Raw genomic sequence first — 24485 nt, forward strand, 5'->3', positions numbered from 1 at the left:
GTAGTGGCAATGCTCCAATATTTGTTCACCTATGGTAACAAATGTACCACCCTAATGAAGGATTTGTTAATGTGGGAAAGTGTGGGAGGGACAGGGAGTGGGGCACATAGGAATCCCCTATAATTTTTATGTAACATTTATGTAATCTAAGTATCTTTTAAACTGTTTTTTTTAAATAAAAAAAAACCAGCATATATTATAAAAGATGTTTTATGTATGATGTACATAGAACTAAGAATCTAAATACTTGTTAGCTAATATTTACAAAAAAAAAATTTTTTAATAAAAGAGATTTAAAAAAAAAAACACTGAAAGGATAAACCAGAAAAAGAAAATAGCTACAAATACAGCAAAGAAAGGAACATATTGGGGGTAAAGGGATGGCAGAGAGACATCTCTTGAGTTACATTTTTATGAAGAGAAAACTATTCCTAAATTGAAAACAAAATGAAACAAATAAATATAACTGTATTGAATTGGTAACAGAAAATAATTATTTCAAGTGACTGAAAGACATAGTATTTTGACTGTATATCTTTGGTGGGATTTAGTCTAGATCAAAATAACAGCAAAAAAAATCTTGAGCTTAATATTAAGGGTTATTGTTCATAGTGATATTAATATTGCTATTCAAAATCTATTTGTTTTAATGAAGGTTAAATCCAATAAGCAATTATGTTAATATTGTTAGGAACTAAGATTCCCAGGGTATAAGCAAAGAAGTACAAGTTCAAAATCAGAGAAACAGAAACATGAACTCATGATTTTTAAAATACATATACGTGTGTATATATATGATACTTCTTAGTTCTATTACTGAAAAAAAAAACTAATGCTATCACAATAACTATAAGCACCCTTAATGGCCTGCTTTTGGTCTCTATATACCATTCCCCCTTAAAAGTAACCAACACCTCTGCAGAAACGGTCATTCCAGACCTGGGGCAAGAACTACACTAAGATTTGGACATATCGTGTCTAAAAGTAAAAAAACTTTCAAAGACCAATAAGCCACTGAAACCTGCTTAACAAGAACAAATTAAAATAAAAGACTAATATTATTACCCATAACACAGAGAAAACATTGATTCTCACCATATCTATAGCAAAAAGGCTGTTGTCATCCCAGATATCTGCTGAAACTGTATCACCAATAAGTAATAAATCATCTGCAAGCAATTCCAGAATTCTTATTATCATTTGCCTGCTACCTATGAATACAAACAGAAGAGAGGTTAAAAACAAACAAGAAACAGTAACTTAACTGAAAAGCACACTGCTCAGTTTTTCTAGTTAGTCATGTCCCAAAAGTCCTATTTCTTTTTTCTGGTGCTTTTAGAAATGTTAAAAGAAATAAATAGGGAAGCAGATGTGGCTAAAGCTTTTAGGCTCCTATCTACCAAACAGGAAGTCCAGGGGTTCAATTTCCAGGGCCTCCTGGTGAAGGCAAGTAGGTCCACACAGGGAGCTGGCCCGAGCGGAGAGTTGGCCCACAGAGGAGTGCTGTCCCGCATGGAGAGCTGGGACACAACAAAAAAAGACACAGAGGAGTGACAATAAGAGACACAGCAAACCAGGAAGCTGAAGTGGCACTAGAGATTGAGCACCTCTCTCCCACGCTGGGAGGTCCCAGGATCAGTTCCCAGTGCCTCCTAAATAGAAGACAAGCAGACACAGAAGAACACACAGTGAATGGACACAGAAAGCAGACAGTGAGTGCAAAATAATGGGGAATGGGGGGGGGGGGGGTAAATAAATAAATCTTTTAAAAGAAATTTTAAAAAAGAAATAGGAAAGTAATAATCTGAAACCACCATTAAAGACTTCTGTTCTGATTACAATGTTACTTAAATACAACAAATTAAATGTGTTCATACATGCTCATGAAGAGAGACAAACAATAATCTAACTGAAAATACCATGAGCTGGATTAAAATAAATTTCAAATTTAGAAACCATCCGACATGCAATACGTGACAAAGAACAAGGTAAGTTTAGAAAACGCATTTTCCTTCCTACTCTGAAAACCAGTAATTTCCTACTTAATACGAAAAGGCTTAATTAAGCCTTACCAGAAGTTAGCATTTTCCCATGCAGGAGTTACTTAGGAAGCTCAACTTGGTATGGCGTGACTAAAGGAATAGTCACCCTGACATATTCTGAAGAAACGTCAATGAAATTCCACCAGAAATGGTACACAAGCTTATACCCACCCTCGATTCAAAAATATTCCAAAAGAATTTTTCTGTCAAAGTCACCACCACCAGAACAATCTCCTTTCTCCAAAAAGCACAATTACCAAGGAATTCCATGCTCCATAATTCTACTTGAGGTTAACATTCAAGCAGGACTTTTATGTCCCACATCCCAAAGGCCAATTTCAAATGAATACAAGTAAAACAAACTAATAGATCATAAGAGTCTAGATTAGTTTTTTCATCAAAACAATAGAGCAATTTCTTATAGAAATCACTTACGATATTGAACAATTACAAACCATGGAATAATTTACCACAAAGGGCAAAAGAATATTTAGAAAATTTTATGTACCAAGAAATAGCTTCACAATAATCAAGCTTTTTATAGCAAATTAAGAAAAGGTTAAATACAAAAACATTAAATTGAAAACTGTTCTCAATATATAATGTAGATTAACATATATATTTTATTTTCCCATTGTGCAGATCTTCATTTCACAGTACTACCAATTAATATACATGAATGTATACAAATTAGTATATGAATTCGTATGTAGTCCTAACTCCAAGAAGCAGAGTTTTTCAGTCAGTGAGAAGTTAGGGTATATAGATATCCTCAGGGAAAAAAAATAACTTTAAAGGCTTCCCAAACATATCCCTACCTCATCAGTTCCAAGCAAGCAAAAAATAGCCACAGGACTTAAAGAACCATAAACATGTTACATATTTTTTACTCTGACCATATAAACTGGAAAGGGAAAAAATTGTTTATCTTGTACAAAAATAACGACCAGTTTATCAACTACTAAAAATGTACAGATGTAGACAATAAAGATCACTACTGCTTCTAAATCTTTAATTGTTCCTCCACAGCAAATGCTCAAGTGTATAAGAGTAGGGACTTTGGATCCAAGTCCTTGCTCTTAGCTGTGTTATCTTGGGTATGTTTCTAAACCACTCTAATTCTCACAGTTTACTCATTTATAAAATGGGAATAAAAATGGTAACTCCTACTGCTGGGAGGATAAAAGGGGTTGGTGTGAGCCATGAATGAAATAACGCGTACAAAACCAAGTACGATGGTCAAACATAGGTAGGGTAACTGTTGTTTTATTACTAGCCTCTAGCAGACACCAGCCAAACTGCTTTCCAAAAACTAAAACCACATCCCAGGGTGTATTTCACATCTTTGCAATTTATCTATCCCAGGAGAGAGAAAATATAACCCTAGAATATTTTTTGACCTTTGTTTTTAAAGATAAAGAAATTATTGCAAAGGTAAGACTGTAGTTTGAGGGTTGTTTTTGCTTTTAACATATTTTGTGGTATGAGTAAGAAATCAGTGGGAAGAATAAACAACTGTTTGAGAATAATTCAAAAGGTTTCAAAAGGGTAAATGTCAAAAGCTTTTTTTTTCCTTGTCTATTCCCATCAGTCTACCTTATCTTACATTAGCTGCACTGTGTTTTCAGTGCTTACATTAAAAAGAGTCATGCAGGAGCAGAAATCTGTGCAATAAGAAGCCATAAGTGGAAGCGGGTACTCTATCTGAATAGTTTTCATAGCATCCACATTTAAATAAGACATAATGAGGGAAATGGACTTGGCCCAGTGGTTAGGGCGTCCATCTACCACATGGGAGGTCCACCCTCCTTGACCTGTGTGGAGCTGGCCCACGCGCAGTGCTGATGCACGCCAAGGAGTGCCGTGCCATGCAGGGGTGTCCCTATGTAGGGGAGCCCCACGCGCAAGGAGTGCACCCTGTAAGGAGAGACACCTAGTGCAAAAGAAAGTTCAGCCTGCCCAAGAATAGCGCCGCACACACGGAGAGCTGACGCACAAGATGACGTAACAAAAAGAAACACAGATTCCCGGTGCCACTGATAAGGATAAAAGCGGTCACAGAAGAAGACGCAGCAAATGGACACAGAGAACAGACAACGGGGGAGCAGGAGGGGAGAGAAATAAATAAAAATAAATCTTAAAAAAAAAAAGAGATAATGGGCATCATATCTACCTCTTAGGCACCTGTATAACAAAAAATACATTAACATGGATTCTGTAATGTAGAAAAGTCAAAAATTCAGCATCCTAGAAAACATACAAAAAGTGACAAATTGTATGAAAAGAACTGACTTCAAAACAACCAACCTGGGGGAAACGGACTTGGCCCAGTGGTTGGGGCGTCCGTCTACCACATGGGAGGTCCGCGGTTCAAACCCCGGGCCTCCTTGACCCGTGTGGAGCTGGCCCATGCGCAGTGCTGATGCACGCAAGGAGTGCCGCGCCATGCAGGGGTGTCCCCCGTGTAGGGGAGTCCCATGAGCAAGGAGTGAGCCCCGTAAGGAGAGCCGCCCAGCGCGAAAGAAAGTGCAGCCTGCCCAGGAACGGCACCATGCCGCTGACGACAAGAGAAGCAGACAAAGAAACAAGACGCAGCAAACAGACACAGAGAACAGACAACCGGGGGGGTGGGGGGGGGGTTAAATAAATAAATAAATCTTTAAAAAAAAAAAACAACAACCTGTTTTTAAGAGAGGAACTGCTGATACCAGAATGGAGACACAGAACTGGGGAAGACTGAGCTGCTGGAATTGTAGCTCCAATGTATCTTCAGTTTCAAGATCTGGCAGATCTATGTGGCCCACATCCAAAGGTGAGTGGACAGATATCCTAGAGTTGACATTGGCATGACTACTACTTCCACTGTAAAATGAAACAAATAAGCAACCTTAAATATAGCAACAACCCTCAAACAGATTCACTGCACATCTGTTGCCTCACATACTAGAAGTCTCAAATTGAAAATATCTAATTCCTGCATACAACAATTCTGGTCAGATTTTTAGAAACCTTGACAAATATATGAGATTAAAGTCCATGAAGATGGCTCAAAATAGTAAGGGAAAACCAAAAATGTATTTATATTTTGCTTTTCACAATGATTATAGAAATGTGTTACCATTTCTATAGCAGCAATCAACATTTCAGAACTGACAACCCATTCATTTCTACAGGAAAACAAGCATGGATTTATAGCAAAGCTTCCCTGTAAATAACTTAAAAAGATCAGCAAAACTAAATAGTTCATATATTCTCCTAGATTTTCAGGGATTTTCACCAAATATTTTAAGCAAGTCAATATTAACTAGTGAAGGATGTTACCAGAAAAAAAAAAAAAACCATAATGGGAAATGGATTACTTTATTTAGTACATTCAACATCACACAGTGGTTTTGAAAAAGCACTAAAAAATGGAATATCCCATCTTTCTCAACTTTCTTCATTAAAGTGGTAGGGGTGAGTATGAAAGTGTTATAGAATGACTTGAACCTAATATTTAGAAAAAACTTCAAAATTTGACTTCTGATGTTATCCACAAAGGAGGGTGAATCACAGTACACTAACATTATTGAATATTTAAAACCCACTCACAGCAAGCAGTAATCAGTGCTAGCCTGTAGCAAGAGTAAAAGTAGCAATAACAGGAGAAAATAATCAAACCAAGAGATAAGTGTTTGTCCTACTTTTATTAGAATGGCAATAGAGGCTGATATGTTTATAAGGTACTTGTAGTCCAAAGGTGAAGTAACATACAAATATCATGCCAATCCATTTAAGCAAACTTGATATACAAAATCTGTATTTATAGAAGCACACAAAGATAAATTTATTATGTTATAGGAGTTCTTGCTTTATAAAAAATTATTCTTCCATCATTTCTTTTAATAGTAAACACGGAGGCATTTACAATTAGGCTTACAAAAATGTTTTTGGAATATTATCAAAAATATACCTGTCATTTAAAGGTATGTTTTTGAACTAGATCACATTCCTTTCATGGCTGGTAAAAACATTTTAGTGGATCAGAATCATCAATCCTTTCTCATGAATCAGGAAGAAATAGAAAATATCATAATGTAGTGTACAGCACACGGAATCAGAGCAGTTTTGAAAACATTCATTTTGGTGGATGCACACACACACATACATATACACACACACAGAGGGTAAGTCTGTGTACTGAGTTGCACGATATTTATTTCTTATTGCAGATTATGATCAAAAAAATGTGAAAGCTGCTGGTCTAAAATAAGACCTCCTCCTGAGGGGATGTTTTTTAAAAAGACTCAGAAAAAGAATTATCTCCCTCTGAAATTAAAACACATACACACATGCACACATAGGCACATTAACTGAACTTTTCTAACTGCCAGCAGACAGCCACCAGTCACCTGGAAGACACTGCATCCCAATCCTGGCCATCCCCTCTGGGACGCTGGCCTGTGCGCCCAACCACAGAAGGCCGAGGACTGCTGCTTCCTGGGGAAGGGTTCTGGGAATGATGAGTAACTCTTACTTCATGACAGTAAGACAAAGAAGAATTTTGGGAAACTGTGTCTGGGGAAAAAAAGAAAAAGAAAAAGAAAAAGAATAAAGTTATCCCTCAGTAGAAACCAATTAAAGTTTATGTAGTGTTTATGTGCCACTCTTTGAAAAAAAAAAATAACAAAATTAAGACAGCAGAAAGGCTCCTACAGGAGGAAAAAAAAACAGTAAAGGTCAACCCTTTCTATGACCATTTACCAGCACATTTAGGTTCACATCTAACTGGCCTGGTCCTATGAAACCTTTTAGCCACCATGATTCACTGACAACACAGGAGAAGACTACCAAAGTAGAAATGACACTGGATCATGACCTCCTAACTCTCCAAGAGTTTCTCACTGCACTTCAAAGGAAATATAAAATCTTCACCAAGATCTACAAGCCCCCATATAATCTGGCCCCCAGCTCCCTCTCTGATCTCATCTCCGTCCCCTCTCCCCACTGACTTACTGCACTCCAGTCACACTGCCTTATTTCTTTTCCTCAGGTTCATCACATAATCCTCTGACCTCCCTGCAGTATTTTCTTGTAGCTCTTCCAATGGATCCCCTCTACAGAAATGCTTCCCCAGCCATCCTCTCTAAAGTAAGCCACATTTCCCTGGTCACCTTCTGAGGCATCACCCTTTTTATTTCCTTCGAGCACCTCTCCTTACCTGAAACTAACCTGCTAATCTATTTGTTTGTTTACTAACTGCCTCCTACTTCTTAAAATATCAGCTCATAAGGGCTGGGACCCTATCTGGGTTTTGCATTTATTCTTTAAATAGTCAATGTATTTCTTTCTTTTTTTATTATTATTGTGTTAACATATATACAACATAAAACTTTCCATTTTAACCACTTTCAAGCATTCAATTCGGTGGCATTAATTAATACACATTGTTGTACTGCCATCACTATCATCCATCACGCCAAACAGAAACTCTGCACCCATTAGGCATTAATTCCCCATTCTCCCTTCCCTAAGAAATCTGTACTCTACTGTCTGTCTCTAAGAATTGGGACCGTAACCCCCAGAGACTAGATTAGTGACTGGCAATATAAGTAATAAATATTTATTTAGCAAGTAAATAAATATTCAAAACATCTACTGTTTTTACCAACATTAGAACCCTTCCTCTGCTGAAGTATGGGGTACAGAAACTCATTGTTATCAGTCATTTGCAGAATGCCAAATCTAAAAAAGGTTAATAAAGAAATCACACTCACTCTGCATTCTAGAATAAAGCCAATTTAAAGCCTAAATATTCAAGTGCACAGGATCAGTGAAACTCATAAAAAAAGGGGGGGGATGGGTTTATTGTAAAGGATGATGACAAGGCACTGTAATTCAGTATTCAACTTCCAGTGCGTATTGCATGAGCACCAAAATCCTAAATTGTAGAGTGCTTCATCAAGGCCAGTCTAGTACTCTACTTAGCCATTAGGTGGTGCTTTTGCCCTGAGAAGTCTGGCTCTGATATCAACTAATACAGACAAGATCACAAATACATAGTTATCTTAAGACATAAACCAAAGTTTCCCAAACCAAACAATTCATTAATATAATATATAACTTGCTAAAACGCCCACAGGCCCACATGAATAGCCATATTCAGAATTCTTGCCTCCAGCTTCCAACAAGTTTGCCTGGGAGAAAAAACAAAAACACCATGTAAATGTCTATTATCAAAAGTAAATAAATAAATAAAAAGTAAATAAAAAGAACCTGGATCATGGGTGGTTCTACCGCTCATCCAATTTGTTTTCAGAGATGATAATTTATGTTTAGGGGTGGAGATCTTATGTTGTTGAATGTATAAACAGTAAGTATAATGGGAAGTTTTTAGAAAAATCTGCAAATATCACCAGCGGCTAATGAATAAGCAAATGTAAATACCTTGTTTACTAGAGAAAAATCCCGGATCTCGATGGAAGTTGAGTCTATTCCTCAAGTCCCTGCACAGCTGCTGCAAGCACGACACTGACTGCAGCACCAGGCGGTGTTTCCCATCACCTCCAAAAGGCAGTGTCAGCAGAGACATAAGGCTCTGGAAAAAGGAGAAGCAATGAAACGACAAAGGAACAAAGACCCAAAGACCTCAGAGGAAGATGTGGCACTTAAGAGGGTGAAGAATCAAAGGCAACAAAATAAATTGCCCAAATATTTGACATAAGAAGCAGGAATGGGCAAAAAATGATTTAGCATAATGCAAAAACTGGGTGAAAATGAGATAAAATGTAGATAGAATAGTCAGTGTTTCTTATTTCTAAAATCTGTTGAGTACCCATTCTGAGATGACGGGAATTATCCTCCATTCAAGACATTACATTATACAGAATTTTCTTTTAATTGCAGCAAGCCTTTTTCATCGGAACAGCCAACCATTTTGCTACATTTTTGGTCATGAGCAGCTTTTCCTGCTGTCACGTGACAGCTATGAGAATTAAAGGTGCTAACAGTGCCATTCACTGGAGTCCACTGTGTCCTGTGAGTGGAGCAGGGAGCTGAGCCATTGCTAGACACTGTGGAGGTGCCGCAATCACCACCCTTGATCCCTCTCCCTCCTACTGAGGCATTAAGACTAGACTGGAAAGGCTCCATCTGTACTGCATAGAACTACTCTACTTCCCAGCATCCAGCAATGGGCTTTAAACATGCTAGATAAACAGAAAACAATGCATTCTTTTCATTAATAAGGGTTATTGCTACTGCTAAAGTCTATTCTCCCCTTTAGGTGACCCATAAATGGTAAATTCAAGGTAGCCAAAGTGGACACCACATGGCAAATGAAACTACCACCTATCAGGGGAACTATCCAAAGTGAGAGAATAAGTAGTTTTAAGAATAAAATACATCATCCTTTAAATACATTAGTGCAAATTTCCTTCCCAAAGACTTCTACTTTGGAAAGTTTGTTTTATTGCTAAAAGTTCCCTATTTCAAAATCTAAAACAATTATAGAGGGTACTCACCTGAACAATTTTTGGCCTTTGAAGGAAAATTTCAGCAGGAAAATCTTGCATGATAACGTCCTTCAAGAGTTCACATGTGTTCCAGATCAAGGTATGGTTACTACTTCTTAAAGAGCTATAAAACACAGTATAATTTATTTTCAAAAGAGTTCCTCTATACCAGACTCTAATTAATCTAGTGGCACAACAACTCTATTAATAACCCTTCATATCTCAGCCGAGACATCACTTCCCCTGGGAAGCCTTTGCTGACCTTTTCCCAATCAATAAAACCACAGTAATGTAGTGCTTCTTCCACATGCATGTATTTTATGGTAATGTAATTGCTGTTGGTTTTGTATCCCCCACTAGACTGCCCTCAAGCACAGGGACCACATGGCATTCACCAATGTATGCCTAGAGATGATCATAAGGGTTTAAAATGAGAAGAATGAGGTAGAACAACACAGGGTCAATGAAATCTGAGAAATGAATTAAGAAATGAGGAAAAAAACAATAGCAGTACAGAGTCAAATTCTAGAAATTAGATTCTTACTTTTCTTCCCTAATACAGGTCAATCAGGCTATAACTCCCCTCTTACTACATACAAAGGACACTTCTCAGAAAATATTTGCCTACCTAGGGATGAAGCAATTGTTCATCCCTACCCCAAGAAACCAAACACTCCTCTGGGCCCAGTTCCAGTCTCCCACCCATCATCCAGGGGCCTGCCCTAGAAACCATCCCCACCTCTTCCATAGGAATCAATTCAGAACCTAACGGATCAAAGAACCTCCACCCCTCTCCCATATGCACACTATCTCTGTTAAATAATTTGTTCCCAGAGGATTTATGCTGCCTTAGAACTGTCTTCATCAAAAATAATTTTGCTCAGTAGAAGTTTTAATTAGCTTGACTGTAAAAGTGTGGAAATGGATAGAGTTGAGGGTAACACATTAGAGTGAGTAAGCAGCTGGTTTCTAAATGGGATTGTGGATGAAAAGGGTAGTCTAGGGATGTAAATGTCAACTGAAAAAAAAGCTAGAGAATAATCTAGGGACTAAATAATACAACGAATCCAGAGGTGGATGAGAATTGTGGTTGACGGTACAGATGAAAGAGTATACTTTTGTGAGCTAGAGCAGATGTACATCACTATTGCAGGGTGGTGGAAATGTGGAGAAGCATGGGAAAAATACAATTCATGTAACCTATGGACTATACTTAACAGCAATACTGTAATATCTTGCATCAAAGCCAATGATGTACTATTAATAATAGGGGAGTATGGAAAAAAATACGCCAAATGTATGCTGTGGACCAAAGTCAGTGGTAATAGTCTGATGATGTTATCTCATAATCTGTAACAAATGTTCCACAATGGTGTGGTATGTTGGTGAAGGGATGTTGTATGGGAACTCCACACATGTGTGTGATTATTTGGCAAGTTCACAACTCCTTTAACAATTTTTTTTTAAGTAAACCTGAAAAAATAATAATTTTAAAGGATCCTCTTGTATCTAGCCCTAATCCTAACAAGTCTGTCTTTATTTTCCAGATTGTCACCAAAAACACAACTTAGCTAGCTACTTTTGAGATTAACAACCAACTTACATATATTATATAAGATTAGACCAGTGGGGTTCCCAATCTTCTCAACATTGTATTGTTTTTCTCTAATGAAACCTATCTTTTGAAATATATTGTCTACCAAAAAGACTGCAATTATGTTAAATGTTTTCATTTTCATTTTTATTAATCAAAAGCATAAGCAATACCCGATCAGAGTCTGGTCAATACGAGAGAACTCATGTCACCAAGGAATATACAAGATTCCAACCATAAAAATGAAACATAATGTATAGCCTGATTAAAGGTAAATATAAATTTTCTGGTTTGCTTTGTGAAATACTGAAAATCATTCACATATTCCCATTACTACCTTTTATAATACTTAGCAGCTTTTTTCCTGGTGAAAATGAATAGTAAAAACTATCAGATTTAATGGCTATAAATAAACAATAACACCTGAACTACTTCAAGCACTGTACCTTTCATTAGAAGAAAGAACATGTCTGTCTGTCATAGTCAAGGGTAGCCAAGGAAACGTAGAAAACTTCAAACACTTCACAAACTGATTTACTGTTAATGGAAAAACAAAACTTGAGGCATCAAAGAATAAAAATATAAGTCTCAATGTTGACAGAAAGCCTTTACCTTTAAAACAATTCCCAAAATAAAGTTTGCATCTTATAGTTACCTAAAATATACCAAACAAGGTGAGCTGTAAATTTGTTCTCTTATAGGATAAATAACAAAAATCTTGATGCATAATTTAAAAAGAACTCATATGATATTAAAATAAGTATTAGAGAAAGAACACTAAACACAAAGCAATAATGAATGACATTTTAAAGTTTCAATTAAAATTCTCTTTTCCCGTGTGGCTGATCAGCACATTGAGCTTAAACTTAACATAAAAGGGACTGGCATTTGAAGACAACCTTTACTTGCAGAAAATAGCAATGATATAAACATAATCAAATACAATAATTAACTAGTCATGTTCAAATACCTGTAAGGGATATATGGGGTTATATGTTAAATTTCTCCTTTTAACATCAAATCTCTCTGAAGATGACTTGAAGATTATAAGGTTGCAGACAAAATATCAGTGCTCAAACAAGATTAAAAGAGAGCCGAGAAACCAACACAATTTAAAACTACACAGATACTATTTTTCAACAGATCTTACATTGTACAGATTAAGGGGGCAGCACTGAAAAATATTCTCTACATAAACTCTTCCCAATGCCCAATTCTTTAAAAAGAGCATGGAATCATTAAATAGAGGTAGCAGCATCATTAAATTCCCAAACACAACACAGTGGCTTCTTTCAAAAGTGTCAACATAAAAGCAGGGTTTACTTCCTAAAGGAATGGTGTAGAAGAAAGAACAGACTTACACTGCAAACATAAACAAAATAAGCATACCATAAATCTGTAGACAAACTGCAATTCACACAAAGAAAGTGTATTAATCTCAATCTGTCCTTGATATTTTCATCAGCTTCACTCAAATACCCATCGTTACCAGCCCTGGAGATACCCACTTCCTGTAGCTATCTCTCAAAATCGCTCAAGTAACCCACTCAATCACAACAAAATGAACTCTCATCTTACCTCAAAAACAAACCTCCCAGGAAGTGGATTTGGCCCAACAGATAGGGCAACCGCCTACCACATGGGAGGTCCAAGGTTCAAACCCAGGGCCTCCTGACCCATGTGATGAGCTGGCCCATGCCCAGTGCTGATGCGCGCGAGGAGTGCTATGCCATTCAGGGGTACCCCCCATGTAGGGGTGCCCCATGTGCAAGGAATGCACGGTCAGGAGAGCCACCCTACGTGAAAAAGTGCAGCCTGCCCACGAATCGCACCATACACACGGAGAGCTGACGCAGCAAGATGATGCAACAAAATGAGACACAGATTCCGGGTACTGTGGACAAGAATACAAGTGGACACAGAAGAACACACAGTGAATGGACACAGAGAGCAGACAACTGGGGGGGGGGGGCGCGGGGAGGGGGATAGAAATAAATTTTTAAAATCTTTAAAAAACAACAACAACAACAAAGCTCCCTGCAAGTCTAACAAAACTTTTCCAGAAAGAGAAGTTGTACGTTAGCTTAACAAGGTTTCTGTTCTTTTTTTTAAGGAGGTACCAGGGACTGAACCCAGAACCTGGTACATGGGTACATGGGAAGCAGGCACTCAACCACTGAGCTACATCCATTCTCCAATAAGAGTTGGTTTTCTGTTTCTTTCTTTTGTTTTTAGGAGGTACCGGGGAATGAACTGGGGATCTTGTACATGAGAAGCAGGCACTCAACCACTTGAGCTACATCCTCTCCCAGCTTTCTGTTCTTTCTTATGCTGTTATTCAACATGTGAGTTTTTATGAAAGCTTTTAAATAACAGAGAGCTAACAAACTGAGTGTATATTTAAATACTTGGCATCAATAGAAATACCCTCTGCTACTTTCTTCTCATCTCAACAATGCAGGCAATAAAATGTTAAGAACATGCATATTTAAACATTTCCTAACCTTGTCACCTAAGATATGTCTTTAACTCCTCAAGGCCTCATTTTCCTAATTGGTAAAGTTGGGATTCTAATCATACCAATCTCATGGAGATTCAGTGAGGATTCAGTCATTCACCCAAAGAGTCCATACTGAATGCCTAACACATTTTAAGCATTGCTCCAAACACTGGGGATAAAGCCATTGGGAAGCTTACAGTGAGGGAAACAAAAAGTACATAAAAACATGATTTCAGATCTTGATATGTGAAAAGAAGAAAACCAAACAGATAGAAAGTGACAGAAAGTGCCCAGGAGGCAACATCAGTCAGTCAGAGGAGGCGCCTTTGAGGAGGTGGCACATGAGCAGAGACTGGATGGGTGTTTCAGGGGAAGGACACGAAATCAAAATGTTTCCATCAACTAGATGGCAGGAAAATGGCAAAGAAAGAACCAAATACCCCTGAATCTTTGGCTTAAGTAACTGCATGAATAATCGTACCATTGAGGCAGTTGGAGAATGAAGGGATGACACTCATATGGCTCAAAGCCTATAAGAATCCATGTTCAATCAGCCCTAATTACCACCATCTTACCACTTATCTGTAGAAATACTCAAATACTGTTAAAATGAGATAAAATTTTACCATTTACATTCCACATTCTAAACTAATTTGAGGCAATTAAAACATTCACTTTGGTACCGAAACATCCAAATTTGCCCACATACAATATATCTTCACAGTAATAGGAGAAGTACATTTATTTCTGATCCACCCAGTCAACAGATTTTACTTCCCTACAGATACATACCGGCTGGTCGTAGAGGCACTTCCATCTGCTGGAAATTACTTTTGTCTTGAGGAAAATATCCTGTTAAGATTTCAGGTTCTTGTGGCAAATCTGAAAAGAGAAAATATATTACTGTAATATAAGTCATTATTTGCTAAAAGTGAGACTTACTCTCTTCAAAAATTAATGTTTTCTCTCAATTTTTAAAATCATTTTTAAAACTGGAAAAATAGCCCAGTTTTTTTCTCTGTATAGTCTGTATTCCTAAAGAAAAAAAAAAAGGTGACTCTTAAGGCCAATTTTGAATTGAGGCATTTATTTCCCTCCTTTACTATTAAGGAAAAAAATTAGTTAGAATAAAAATACCTACAATGTACTTAAATAATCTGTTTAAAAGTTTTCATGCTTATCTCCCTCATTTTCTCCATTTTATAGTTTCTGATCACTTCAATTTTCATTAATACCTTACAAAGAAAGTTATATAAAAATAAAGGAATCAAGCATATCTTTCAATACTTTGGCAATTTCCTGTCACACATGGTCACATATTCAGCAATTCAGTTACAATGAGAATAAGGAAGAAAATAAAACTAAATTTTCTAATTTTGTCTTTGAAATTTTCATGCCAGTATTTCCTAATAATAACACAGATAACTAAAAATTAGACCATTCCTCTCTCTCACCTATGTGGACTCAGACTGAAAATTTATGACTCAGGGTTCTATTTTATGATTTATGGCTTCAGTAGAGATTGTAAAACATATTAAAAATCACAGGTTTTGGAGCCAGACAAAGCAAAGTGAGAATCCTGGCTTTGCCACAGACTAGCAAACTGGATAGCTTTGGGCAAGTAACTTTACTGAACAAATATTTACAAAATGTTTTTCATTTAAAAAATAATAAATGAGAATAAAATATTATAAGAATAATAACATCTCAAAGGGCTGTTGAAAATCTGAGATGTGTTTAAATCAATTCATTCAGTACCCCACACAGAGTTCAATCAATGGCAGCTGGGCTCACAGCTGTTGTAACTAACAGAAGTACCAATAGGCGTAGTGGTAGCACAATTAGCAATGGTACAGAGCAAAACAAGGCCGATCCGATTAAGCAATCAAAAACATTCTTTCTACACTTTCACTACTCAATCACATAAATTTCTTGCACATTTTTTCCCCCTTCAAATACACTCCACTGCCTTCCACGTGCAAAGCACTGTACTGAGCATCCAATAACCACAACACGAAAAGAAGCAGTTATCATCCCAGTGCTTAATACATTACACCGGGCCCCAGGCCAAGCACTTACAGATACCGTCTCACTGAAGTCTCACACAATTCTTTGAGAAGAATACTATTATCCTAATTTTTGGATGAAAAAACTGGAGCCTGGTTAAGGTTAAATACCTTAGCCAAGATCACATCAACCATTGCATAACTGGGATTAGATTCATCTCTCTCTGGCTCTGATTGCAATCAGTATACTGCAGTTTACTAGCATTACCTCATTTTGACCTGGTCCCATAAAATCAACATCTTGGACAAATATCATTATATCCCAATGTGAAGAACAAGGTCCAAAAATAAAAGTATAAAACACACAGGACAAAGTCTACCACATAGTAATCACGTCTCAATGCAAATTTGCTATTATTGTTAAATATATCTGCCAAGATAGTCTCACAAAAAGAATAAGGTTGGGGTGTGCAGGAAGAATCTGTTTTTCTAAGTCTAATATCCTTTTCCTTATAATTAGCCATTAAAACCAATGTATCTATATTTAAACAGAATGTAGCAAATTGATTGCAAAGAGTTACCAGTTTGGCTGATTTGGTAAGATGTAGAATACAGTGCAGGAACTTCTGAAGGAAGAATAAAAAGTCCATCCAGAATGCCATCAATTGCAGCCTGTAGATCTGGTTCCACATTAGAACGAAGCTTAGATAAGAACTCTACTGCACCAAGGTCAACCAAATGCTGGACTGCTGGGGGATACTAAAATAAGAAGAGGACAGCCTTGAGAATAAGTATATCAAAAGCTCCAAACTTTGTGTCACAGCAAACAAAACATGAAACTATTTTTTATATACCAGATAGTCACTTTTTTAAAAACTAAATCTTATATTGATATTGCCCAAAGTAAAGAATTTCCATGGAAAGGAGGACACAGGTTCACGAAGTACGCATAAAACATCTGATAACAGGGAACCGGACTTTGGCCCAGTGGTTAGGGCGTCCGTCTACCATATGGGAGGTCCGCGGTTCAAACCCCGGGGCCTCCTCGACCCGTGTGGAGCTGGCCATGCGCAGCGCTGATGCGCGCAAGGAGTGCCGTGCCACGCAAGGGTGTCCCCCGCGTGGGGGAGCCCCCACGTGCAAGGAGTGCGCCCGTGAGGAAAGCCGCCCAGCGTGAAAAAGTGCAGCCTGCCCAGGAATGGCGCCGCCCACACTTCCCGTGCCGCTGACGACAACAGAAGCAGACAAAGAAACAAGACGCAACAAATAGACACAAAGAACAGACAACCAGGGGAGGGGAGGAAATTAAATAAATAAATAAATCTTTAAAAAAAAAAAAAATCTGATAACAATTATGAGAATCGAGTCCAGACACCGAACACTAGAAATGCACGTTATCAACTCCTATTCTTTTATTTGTTAAATGGGCTACTCCTCTCCACTGAAACTCACTCTTTTCTCTCCTATCTCTACCAGCCCCTCCACCTCCTCTCTCAAACACACTTTTTCTTCATTGATCACCCTCTGGCATCTCAACTACCCACCTTCCCCTGAAAGAAAAACTAAAAAAGGCAAAAGAAAAGAGAATAGGCTGTGGGTTCTCAAATCCAACAATGACAGAAATAGAACTAAGAACAGGCAAGGAAGTAGACAACATCACCCCTACTATCCTTTCTGAAAGACTCCTATCTATCAGCAAGCCATTGTAGATCCTCCACTTTCCAATGTTTCCTGTCAAAAGCAAAGACATCAGTTTGATTACCATTCTCCATTCTTACAAACAGAAAATCTCACTCAAAAGCTTAGAGCCTCATAAATACAAAATACGTTTACAGGAGTTCAAAAATTTTAATTGACAAGGGCATAGATAAATGGCCCACTAATGTTGAAGGTGTAATTAATAGATCTGCTGATATTCAATTTGGTAACATGAATCAAAGTCTTAGAAGAGCTCATACTCTGACTCGTGAATTCCACTCCTGGAAATAATCATAAGGAAACAATAAGACATGTGATAAAAATGTTCATCTCACAGCATGATCTAAAATAGCAAAAAAATAACATTTACTTTAACAATGGAGTTTGGAATATTATGATATCCTTATACCATGAAATAACATACAGTGATTAAAAATCATTACCTTCAATATTAAGGCTGTAGGAAAATATCCATGATATATTAAATCTCAAGAGCAGTTACAAAGCTGTAACTACAGTATGACCTAACTTTAAGTTTGTAAGGATTTATTTCAAAATATTAAAAGTGGTTAGCTCTCACAAAGGTCACCATGGATAACCATTATAATCTTAAACTTCTTAGGATTGTGGGAAGATGGCAACGGACTAACAAGCAGAGCTGAATGCCCTCACAAGAACAATGGAGAAAGCACCAAAAGCTCTTTGGGGGTCAGCAGACTAGGACAGTGCTATACAACTCCCAGGAGGGTGAGGGACAGAGAGACAAAGAAGTCAAAACAGCAAACATCAGCTGCCAAGCCACCATGGCAGCTGGGAAGGGCTCTCTGCCCCACCCCCAAGATATTAAGCTGGGGTAAAACCCCTGGCTCAGTGCAGCTTACTGAGAGGGGAAGAGACATCTTTGCTCCAGTCAGCTGTTTCAAAGGAAAAGGGAGGAGAGGTAGGGGTGATTTTTCTTCCATCAATTCAGTCAGCAGAGCCCACTTTGAATTTCCCATCTGGAGATTCAACACAGGAACACAGGAATGCAGAGACTGTAACACCTTCATGGAAAGGGACACTGACTAGCGCCATCTGCTGGCAGGTCTGGAAATTGCATGGGCAAAATCTTCCAGCTCTCTGTATCCAATCCCTGGGAGAAAATCTGCACACACTAGTGAGTCCCTGGCCTGAAAAACTTAAGTTGGGCAGTTTTAAAGACTGGGTATAAGTTGAACCAAATATCAAAGAGCTGTGGAAAAAAAAAATTGGCAAGAGACAAATTAGCCATCAGAGTAAATTTACCAACATATTCAGATGCCTAGACATCACTAAAAAATTACAAGCCATACTAGGAAACAGGAAGAAATGGCTCAGTCAAAAAAGTAAACCAAACATCTTGATGAGAACAGGATTTAATACAATCAATCAGTGATAATCGCACAAGTCTCCTAAAGCACTTCAAAGAATTTAAAGAAAATATGACTAAAGAAATAAAGGATATTAAAAAGACACTGGGAGAGCATAAAGAACAATTTGAAAGCCTACAAAGAAAAGTAGCAGACCTTATGGGAATGAAAGACATGATGAATGAGATTAAAAATAAAACGGAGGCACCTAACAGCAGATTTGAATTGCTCGAAGACAAAATTAGTGATTTCAAAGACTCACTTCAAAAACTGGAAAAGACAGAACAGAAAGAGAAGGGAATGGAAAAAATGGAACAATCTTAGGGAACTGAATGACAATAAAAAACGCACTAACATTCATATTATTGGTGTCCCAGAAGGAGGAGAGAATGGGAAAAGGGCAGAAAGAATATTTGAGGCAATAATGACCAAACACTTCCCAACCCTTACGAAGGATATAAATATCAATATCCAAGAACAACACACCCCAAACAAAAAATCCAAAGAAACCTACCACAAGACTCCTACTATTCAGAATGACAAATATCAGAGATAGAGAGGATTCTGAAAGCAGCAAAGAAAAGCATCACATACAAGGGAAATGATAAGATTAAGTGCCAACCTCGCATCAGAAACCATGGAGAGAAGAAAGTGGTATGATGTATTTAAGGTATTGAAAGAGGAGAATGCCAGCCAAGAATTCCATATCTAGCAAAGCTGTCCTTCAAAACTGAGGGTGAGTTCCAAGTCCTCACAGACAAAGAAAACTGAGAGAGTATGTTATCAAAAGACCAAATTTGCAAGAGATACTAAAGATGGGGGCTGCAGCCTGAAATGAAAAAAAAAAAGGTACGAGAGAGATTTGGAGAAGAGTTTTTCAAAATGAAGGTTATTAGGAAGGATAAACTAAAGGATAAGCAGGTAGATAATAGAAAGATATGACAACAGAGAGTTGAAGGACAAAATGGATGAAGTAATGCCTTTACAGTAATAGCAGTGAATGTTAATGGATTGAACTCCCCAATCAAAAGATATAAACTGTTAGAATGGATAAATAAAATACAAGCCATTTATATGTGGTTTATAAAAGACCCACCTCAGATGTAAGGACACAATCAGGTTAGAAGGGAAAGGTTGGACAAAGGTATTCCATGCAAACAGTTAAGAAAGAAGAGCTGGAGTAGACCAGATAAATGTAAAATAACAGTATAGTTTATGAACAATAATTACTCAGTGCAATTGGCAAACTGTTCCTGTGAACAGTATTCTGTAATTTTTTTCATACAAAATAAATTCTTGCTTTTCATTGAGGACTGGAGAAGAGATATTTTTGGATACTTCATTTTTCTTCAACCCTTTCTTATTCATACACTTTAATTAAAATAATCTGTCTGGATCAATAATGATTTAGCATGACTACTGTTGAACAAGATTTTGAGCTTTTCTGCCTCATAAAATTATGAACTGGCAAATTATTATCTGCTGTAATTCATTCCAATAAGATGTGAAGAATTTCCAAATAGGAATTTGATTATCTAGAAAGAATTATGGTCTAAATGGAAATTAAATAACTAAACCAATAATTTATTTCATTCTTAGAGATTATTAGACCCAATACAGCTATAATATAAATATTAGAATTACGTTATAATTTTATTATATTTTAATTACTATTTACATTTATAAATGCTTGTTCCCATGTTATCTATTTTTGAAATTGATATATTAAATCTAACCTGGCCTTGCACTCTCTTTAAAATTTGTAATTTCTTTCAATCTATTTTTCTATTTATTTTACAATTTTACAATAAAGGACTTTTTAAGAGCTAAAAAAAGCCACTGATTATACTTTGGATAGACAAGGTATGTGAATATATTTCAATACAGCTGATTAAGAAACAAATAAATAATTGTGCAAGAATAGTCAAAAATAGCAGCTATGTACAGCGGGAGAAACAGAGAGATTGAGAAGTGAGGAAGTTTCTTTTTTTTGGCCTGTTTTTTATTATTATTATTGAAATAATGAAAATGCTTTAATAATGATTGAAGTGATGAATTCACAACTATGTGACTATACCAAATAAACTGTACACTTTGGATAAATTATGCTTTATTAATACGTATCAATAAAATTGATTTGTTTAAAAACAAAACTTCTTTTACTTTCTACATAGTCCATACTGATCATCGTTTGATTTTACAATTTGGAAAGTGGATGTTAAATGCTTTATTTTGAATAATATGAATACCAATTGATTAATGTTGCATTAGAAACTGTTATAAAGCTCTATTTGTCTTACCATTTAATTTCAGCTTACCATTTAAGATAACTAACAGTTACCGATTTAACCACATCTGTTTATAAACAAATATAAAATTTAAATACAGTGAACAATACCATCACTGTACATTTATAAAATCATTGTCTTATTACCTTTACCTTCAGTGGAAATTTCACAATTTTGAATAGAGTTCAGCCCTGCCCTGTCACCAAATGGTAAAGATAAAGAAATTAATTTCATTTGCTCTCAGGTCAGTACATCAATAAACTTACAAGAAAGTTAGTCAGTTTGTTTGTCACTGTCTAACAAAAAAAAATTGTAAACAAGGTTACTGTGGCGATTTGAAGTTAAGTACCCCAGAAAACCTTAATTCATTCCTCTGGGGTGTGAACCTTTACAAACAGGACCTTCAGATGACGTAACTTCCTTTAATTAAAATGTGGCCAAATCAATCACCATGAGCCTTAATCCTATTACTGGAGTCGTTTATAAGCAGAATGAAGTTCAGATACAAAGAAAGCCACAGAGGGAGGGGCAGCAGAAGCTGAAAGTCAAGGGAACCTGAGAGGCCACCATGTGCATCGTCATGTGACAAGACAAACCCAGGAGCAGCCAGTCCCAGAAGGCCAGTCTTTGGGAAGAAAGCATTGCCTTGAGGAGGACTTCAACTGTACTTTTTTTTCCTAGACTCAAAACCATGAGCCAATAAATTCCCATTATTTAAGCTAACCCACTGTGTGGTATTTGCTTTGGCAATAAAGAACTAAAACAGACATTTTCTGCCAGAATTGAAATTATTAACTCTACTATTAACATGGCGAAGAACTGGAAAGTAAAGCAACCGTGTTTTACTCTGTACTCTCAAACTATTCCATACTCTTAACTTACCCACCCAAATCCATAAGCATAAAAATGTATACCATTAATCAAAAGGATGCCAACGCAATAATAAGAATCCCTTCTGATTGTATAGTAATTTAATTGGTAGAGTTTAAACTTACACTTTGACATTTGACCCTGACAACTAACTATTGAAGGAGATGAACATAAACTAAAAAATAGATATGGGAAAAGCAACTTAACATACTTGTGCTATTAATCCTAGTCTGTAGCATTATTCTTAAATGTGTTCTCTTTAATACAGACACACCAAAACTTTAACATCTAAATATTAGAACATAAGGAAAAACAGAATGACAAATACTACCCTCCAAAGATTATTCCAAAAATCGGAACTTACCAGAATCTCAGAAGGGCACTACCTCAGAGTACAGTAGAGAAGATGTGAAATTCAGTATGACAAACATGAAAGAAGGAACATGAGCCATATATACCCAGCTGAATTAAAATTCGACATCCCAGATTGTTTTCTAAATTTAAAAAATCCCCAATTACCTAACTTTCAACAAATGCTACATTGAAATATCTAAAAAACATTCAAGCGCCTTATTTTATTTCAATATGATCCCACCTTAACCAAACTGCTCAAGAGGTTCAGAACCTCTTCTTTCATTGGCACAGATGGGAAATTGAACCATTCCAGCAAATGAAGAAAAAGCAGCTTCTCCTGAATTAGATCGGCGTAGCAGATTAGGTTGTGCTCAACCTTGCACAGAATATTCTTGAGAGCGCGTTCCCTGATCTCGGCCAGCTGATGACCTGTCAAAAAAGTCCATCACAAAGTCATTTTATTTTCCGACTCCAAAGCGACGCCTACCCAGAATTTCTTCTAAAACGTTATTTAGGCAGGGGACGGGGGGCGAGGGTGAAGAAGGAAATAAACATTTTTTCAAAGGCTGGTCGCTGGGCTCTGGGGACGCGCACCTAGTCCGAGAGGGGAACCCGAGCGCTGACCAGGAGAAGCAGGAAGAAAAGTGGGAACAATAGCGGGGTGACCGGGCCTGCGGAACGTGGCACGGCCATTCTCAGCAAGTGACCACTACAGGAGTGCGCCTCGGGCGAGGTACCGAGCGGGGTCTCAAACTGTTACCGAGTTTCCTGATCAGCGAGGTCAGGACCATCTCGTCCGGCTCAACTAGCCGCCGCCGGAGAATTAAACCGCCGCGCCACAGCGTCCGGCCACAATTAATGCCCCTCCCGGAAACTCGGCCTGTCGAACGGCGGGTACCGTGAAGCCGAGGCGAACCCCGAGATAAGTGAGAGGCATTCCGCGAACTGTTCTCGCACTCCCAGCGCCAGAGAACCTTACCGGAGTCCTACATTTACTACTAGGCGATTCCTAAACATCAGCCTCTGTAGCAAAAACAGGAATGAAGGAGGAAGGGAGAGGGTAAAAAAAAAAACAAAAAACCGGCTTTAGCCGCCGTGCAGATCGGGAGTTGTAGTCCTCGACCCGCCGCGCCCCACGCCCTGAGTTCCGGCCCCGCCCCCGCGCTCGCCCGTCGTGAGTTCCGGTCTGGCGCGAGCGCGGGCTGCGGCGCGGGAGGCTACAGCCCCGCCCTCCAGGCCAGGCCCCTGCGGTCCAGGCCAGTCCCCCGCCCTCCAGGCGCCTCGCCCACCCGCCTGGCACCACCCTCCAGACCACGCCCCCGGCCTGGTCCCACCCACCCAGGCCCCCGCCCCCAGGCCTGGCCTGGCCCCGCCCACCGGCCCGCAGCCGGGCTCCGCTAGGAGTGCGCTAGGGCCTACCTGAAGCCTCTGTTCTAAACTTTGCCATTTAGACCGGAGAGAGGTTTGGCTTGATTTAGTTTTTTAAGGACTCTTCCTCATTACTTAGTGGTCTAACCTCTTGAACTGCGAAACGTACCTGCAAAGTTAAGCGTGCCTATGTTCAGGAGTAACCAACAAGCGGTAAAGGAAAAAGAAAGAAAAGTAAGCGAAGGAGAGAAAGGGGAGCTGTAGAAAGAAAAGGAGAGGGAAAAAAAAGGAAGTGGGGAGTGGATTCTATCTGCATGCCACCCAAGGTGACTTTTGCGCCGTGCACTCTGATCCAGCTGAACCAATAGAAACAATTCTCATCGGCAATAAGAACAAGGAATTAAATTGGTAAAATAATTTGCATTTTAGAGAGCTTTTATCTTACTTGATCCTTTCAGACTAATTGGAAAAGGAGATGGCAGGGCCAGTCTTCCCTCTCGATTTTGCAGGAGAGAACTTACCGAGGGTGACATCACCTAGCGAGGGGCAGATTGAGAGCCCGTGTCCCTCTGCACGTGTGGAGGTGAAAGAACAGTAGTGGCATTTGAGCTGGATTTTGAAGGCTAAGTAGGAGTTTGCCAGGTAATAAAAAATATGGGGTGCGGGGATTCCTACGGGAGAAAACAGTACCTGCAAAGGCAAGGATTTAGGGACACGGTGAGAAATTGGGTCCGGCCCTATTTGCCTGGAGGAGGGGAGCGAGGGAAAAGGGGCCTTAGTAGGCTAGATTTTCTCCTTTGTTCCTGCCCGGCCCCTCCCAGCTCTGCCACTCTCTGCAGAAGCGGACCTGCGCTGATCAAATAAAGCCCTGCGCCACCCAGGCT

General features: G+C 38.3%; 1 protein-coding gene across 1 annotated transcript in view; it reads right to left on the bottom strand.

The window, feature by feature from the left end:
* The window catches only part of RTTN (rotatin), a 201554-nt gene extending 178179 nt beyond the window's left edge, over positions 1-23375 (bottom strand). Inside the window, exons 1-10 of the mRNA XM_004461516.4 lie at positions 22994-23375; positions 22475-22662; positions 16217-16394; positions 14422-14511; positions 11576-11666; positions 9545-9659; positions 8469-8619; positions 6434-6599; positions 4723-4904; positions 1096-1211 (exon numbers count right to left, since the gene is read on the bottom strand). Of these exons, the coding sequence (XP_004461573.1) occupies positions 1096-1211; positions 4723-4904; positions 6434-6599; positions 8469-8619; positions 9545-9659; positions 11576-11666; positions 14422-14511; positions 16217-16394; positions 22475-22662; positions 22994-23024 (1308 nt within the window). The 5' untranslated portion in view covers positions 23025-23375. The remainder of the gene's footprint in view (positions 1-1095; positions 1212-4722; positions 4905-6433; positions 6600-8468; positions 8620-9544; positions 9660-11575; positions 11667-14421; positions 14512-16216; positions 16395-22474; positions 22663-22993) is intronic.
* Between the last annotated feature and the right edge of the window lie 1110 nt (positions 23376-24485).

The sequence above is a fragment of the Dasypus novemcinctus genome, chromosome 16, assembly GCF_030445035.2.
Source record: "Dasypus novemcinctus isolate mDasNov1 chromosome 16, mDasNov1.1.hap2, whole genome shotgun sequence".
Taxonomy (NCBI): Eukaryota; Metazoa; Chordata; class Mammalia; order Cingulata; family Dasypodidae; genus Dasypus; species Dasypus novemcinctus.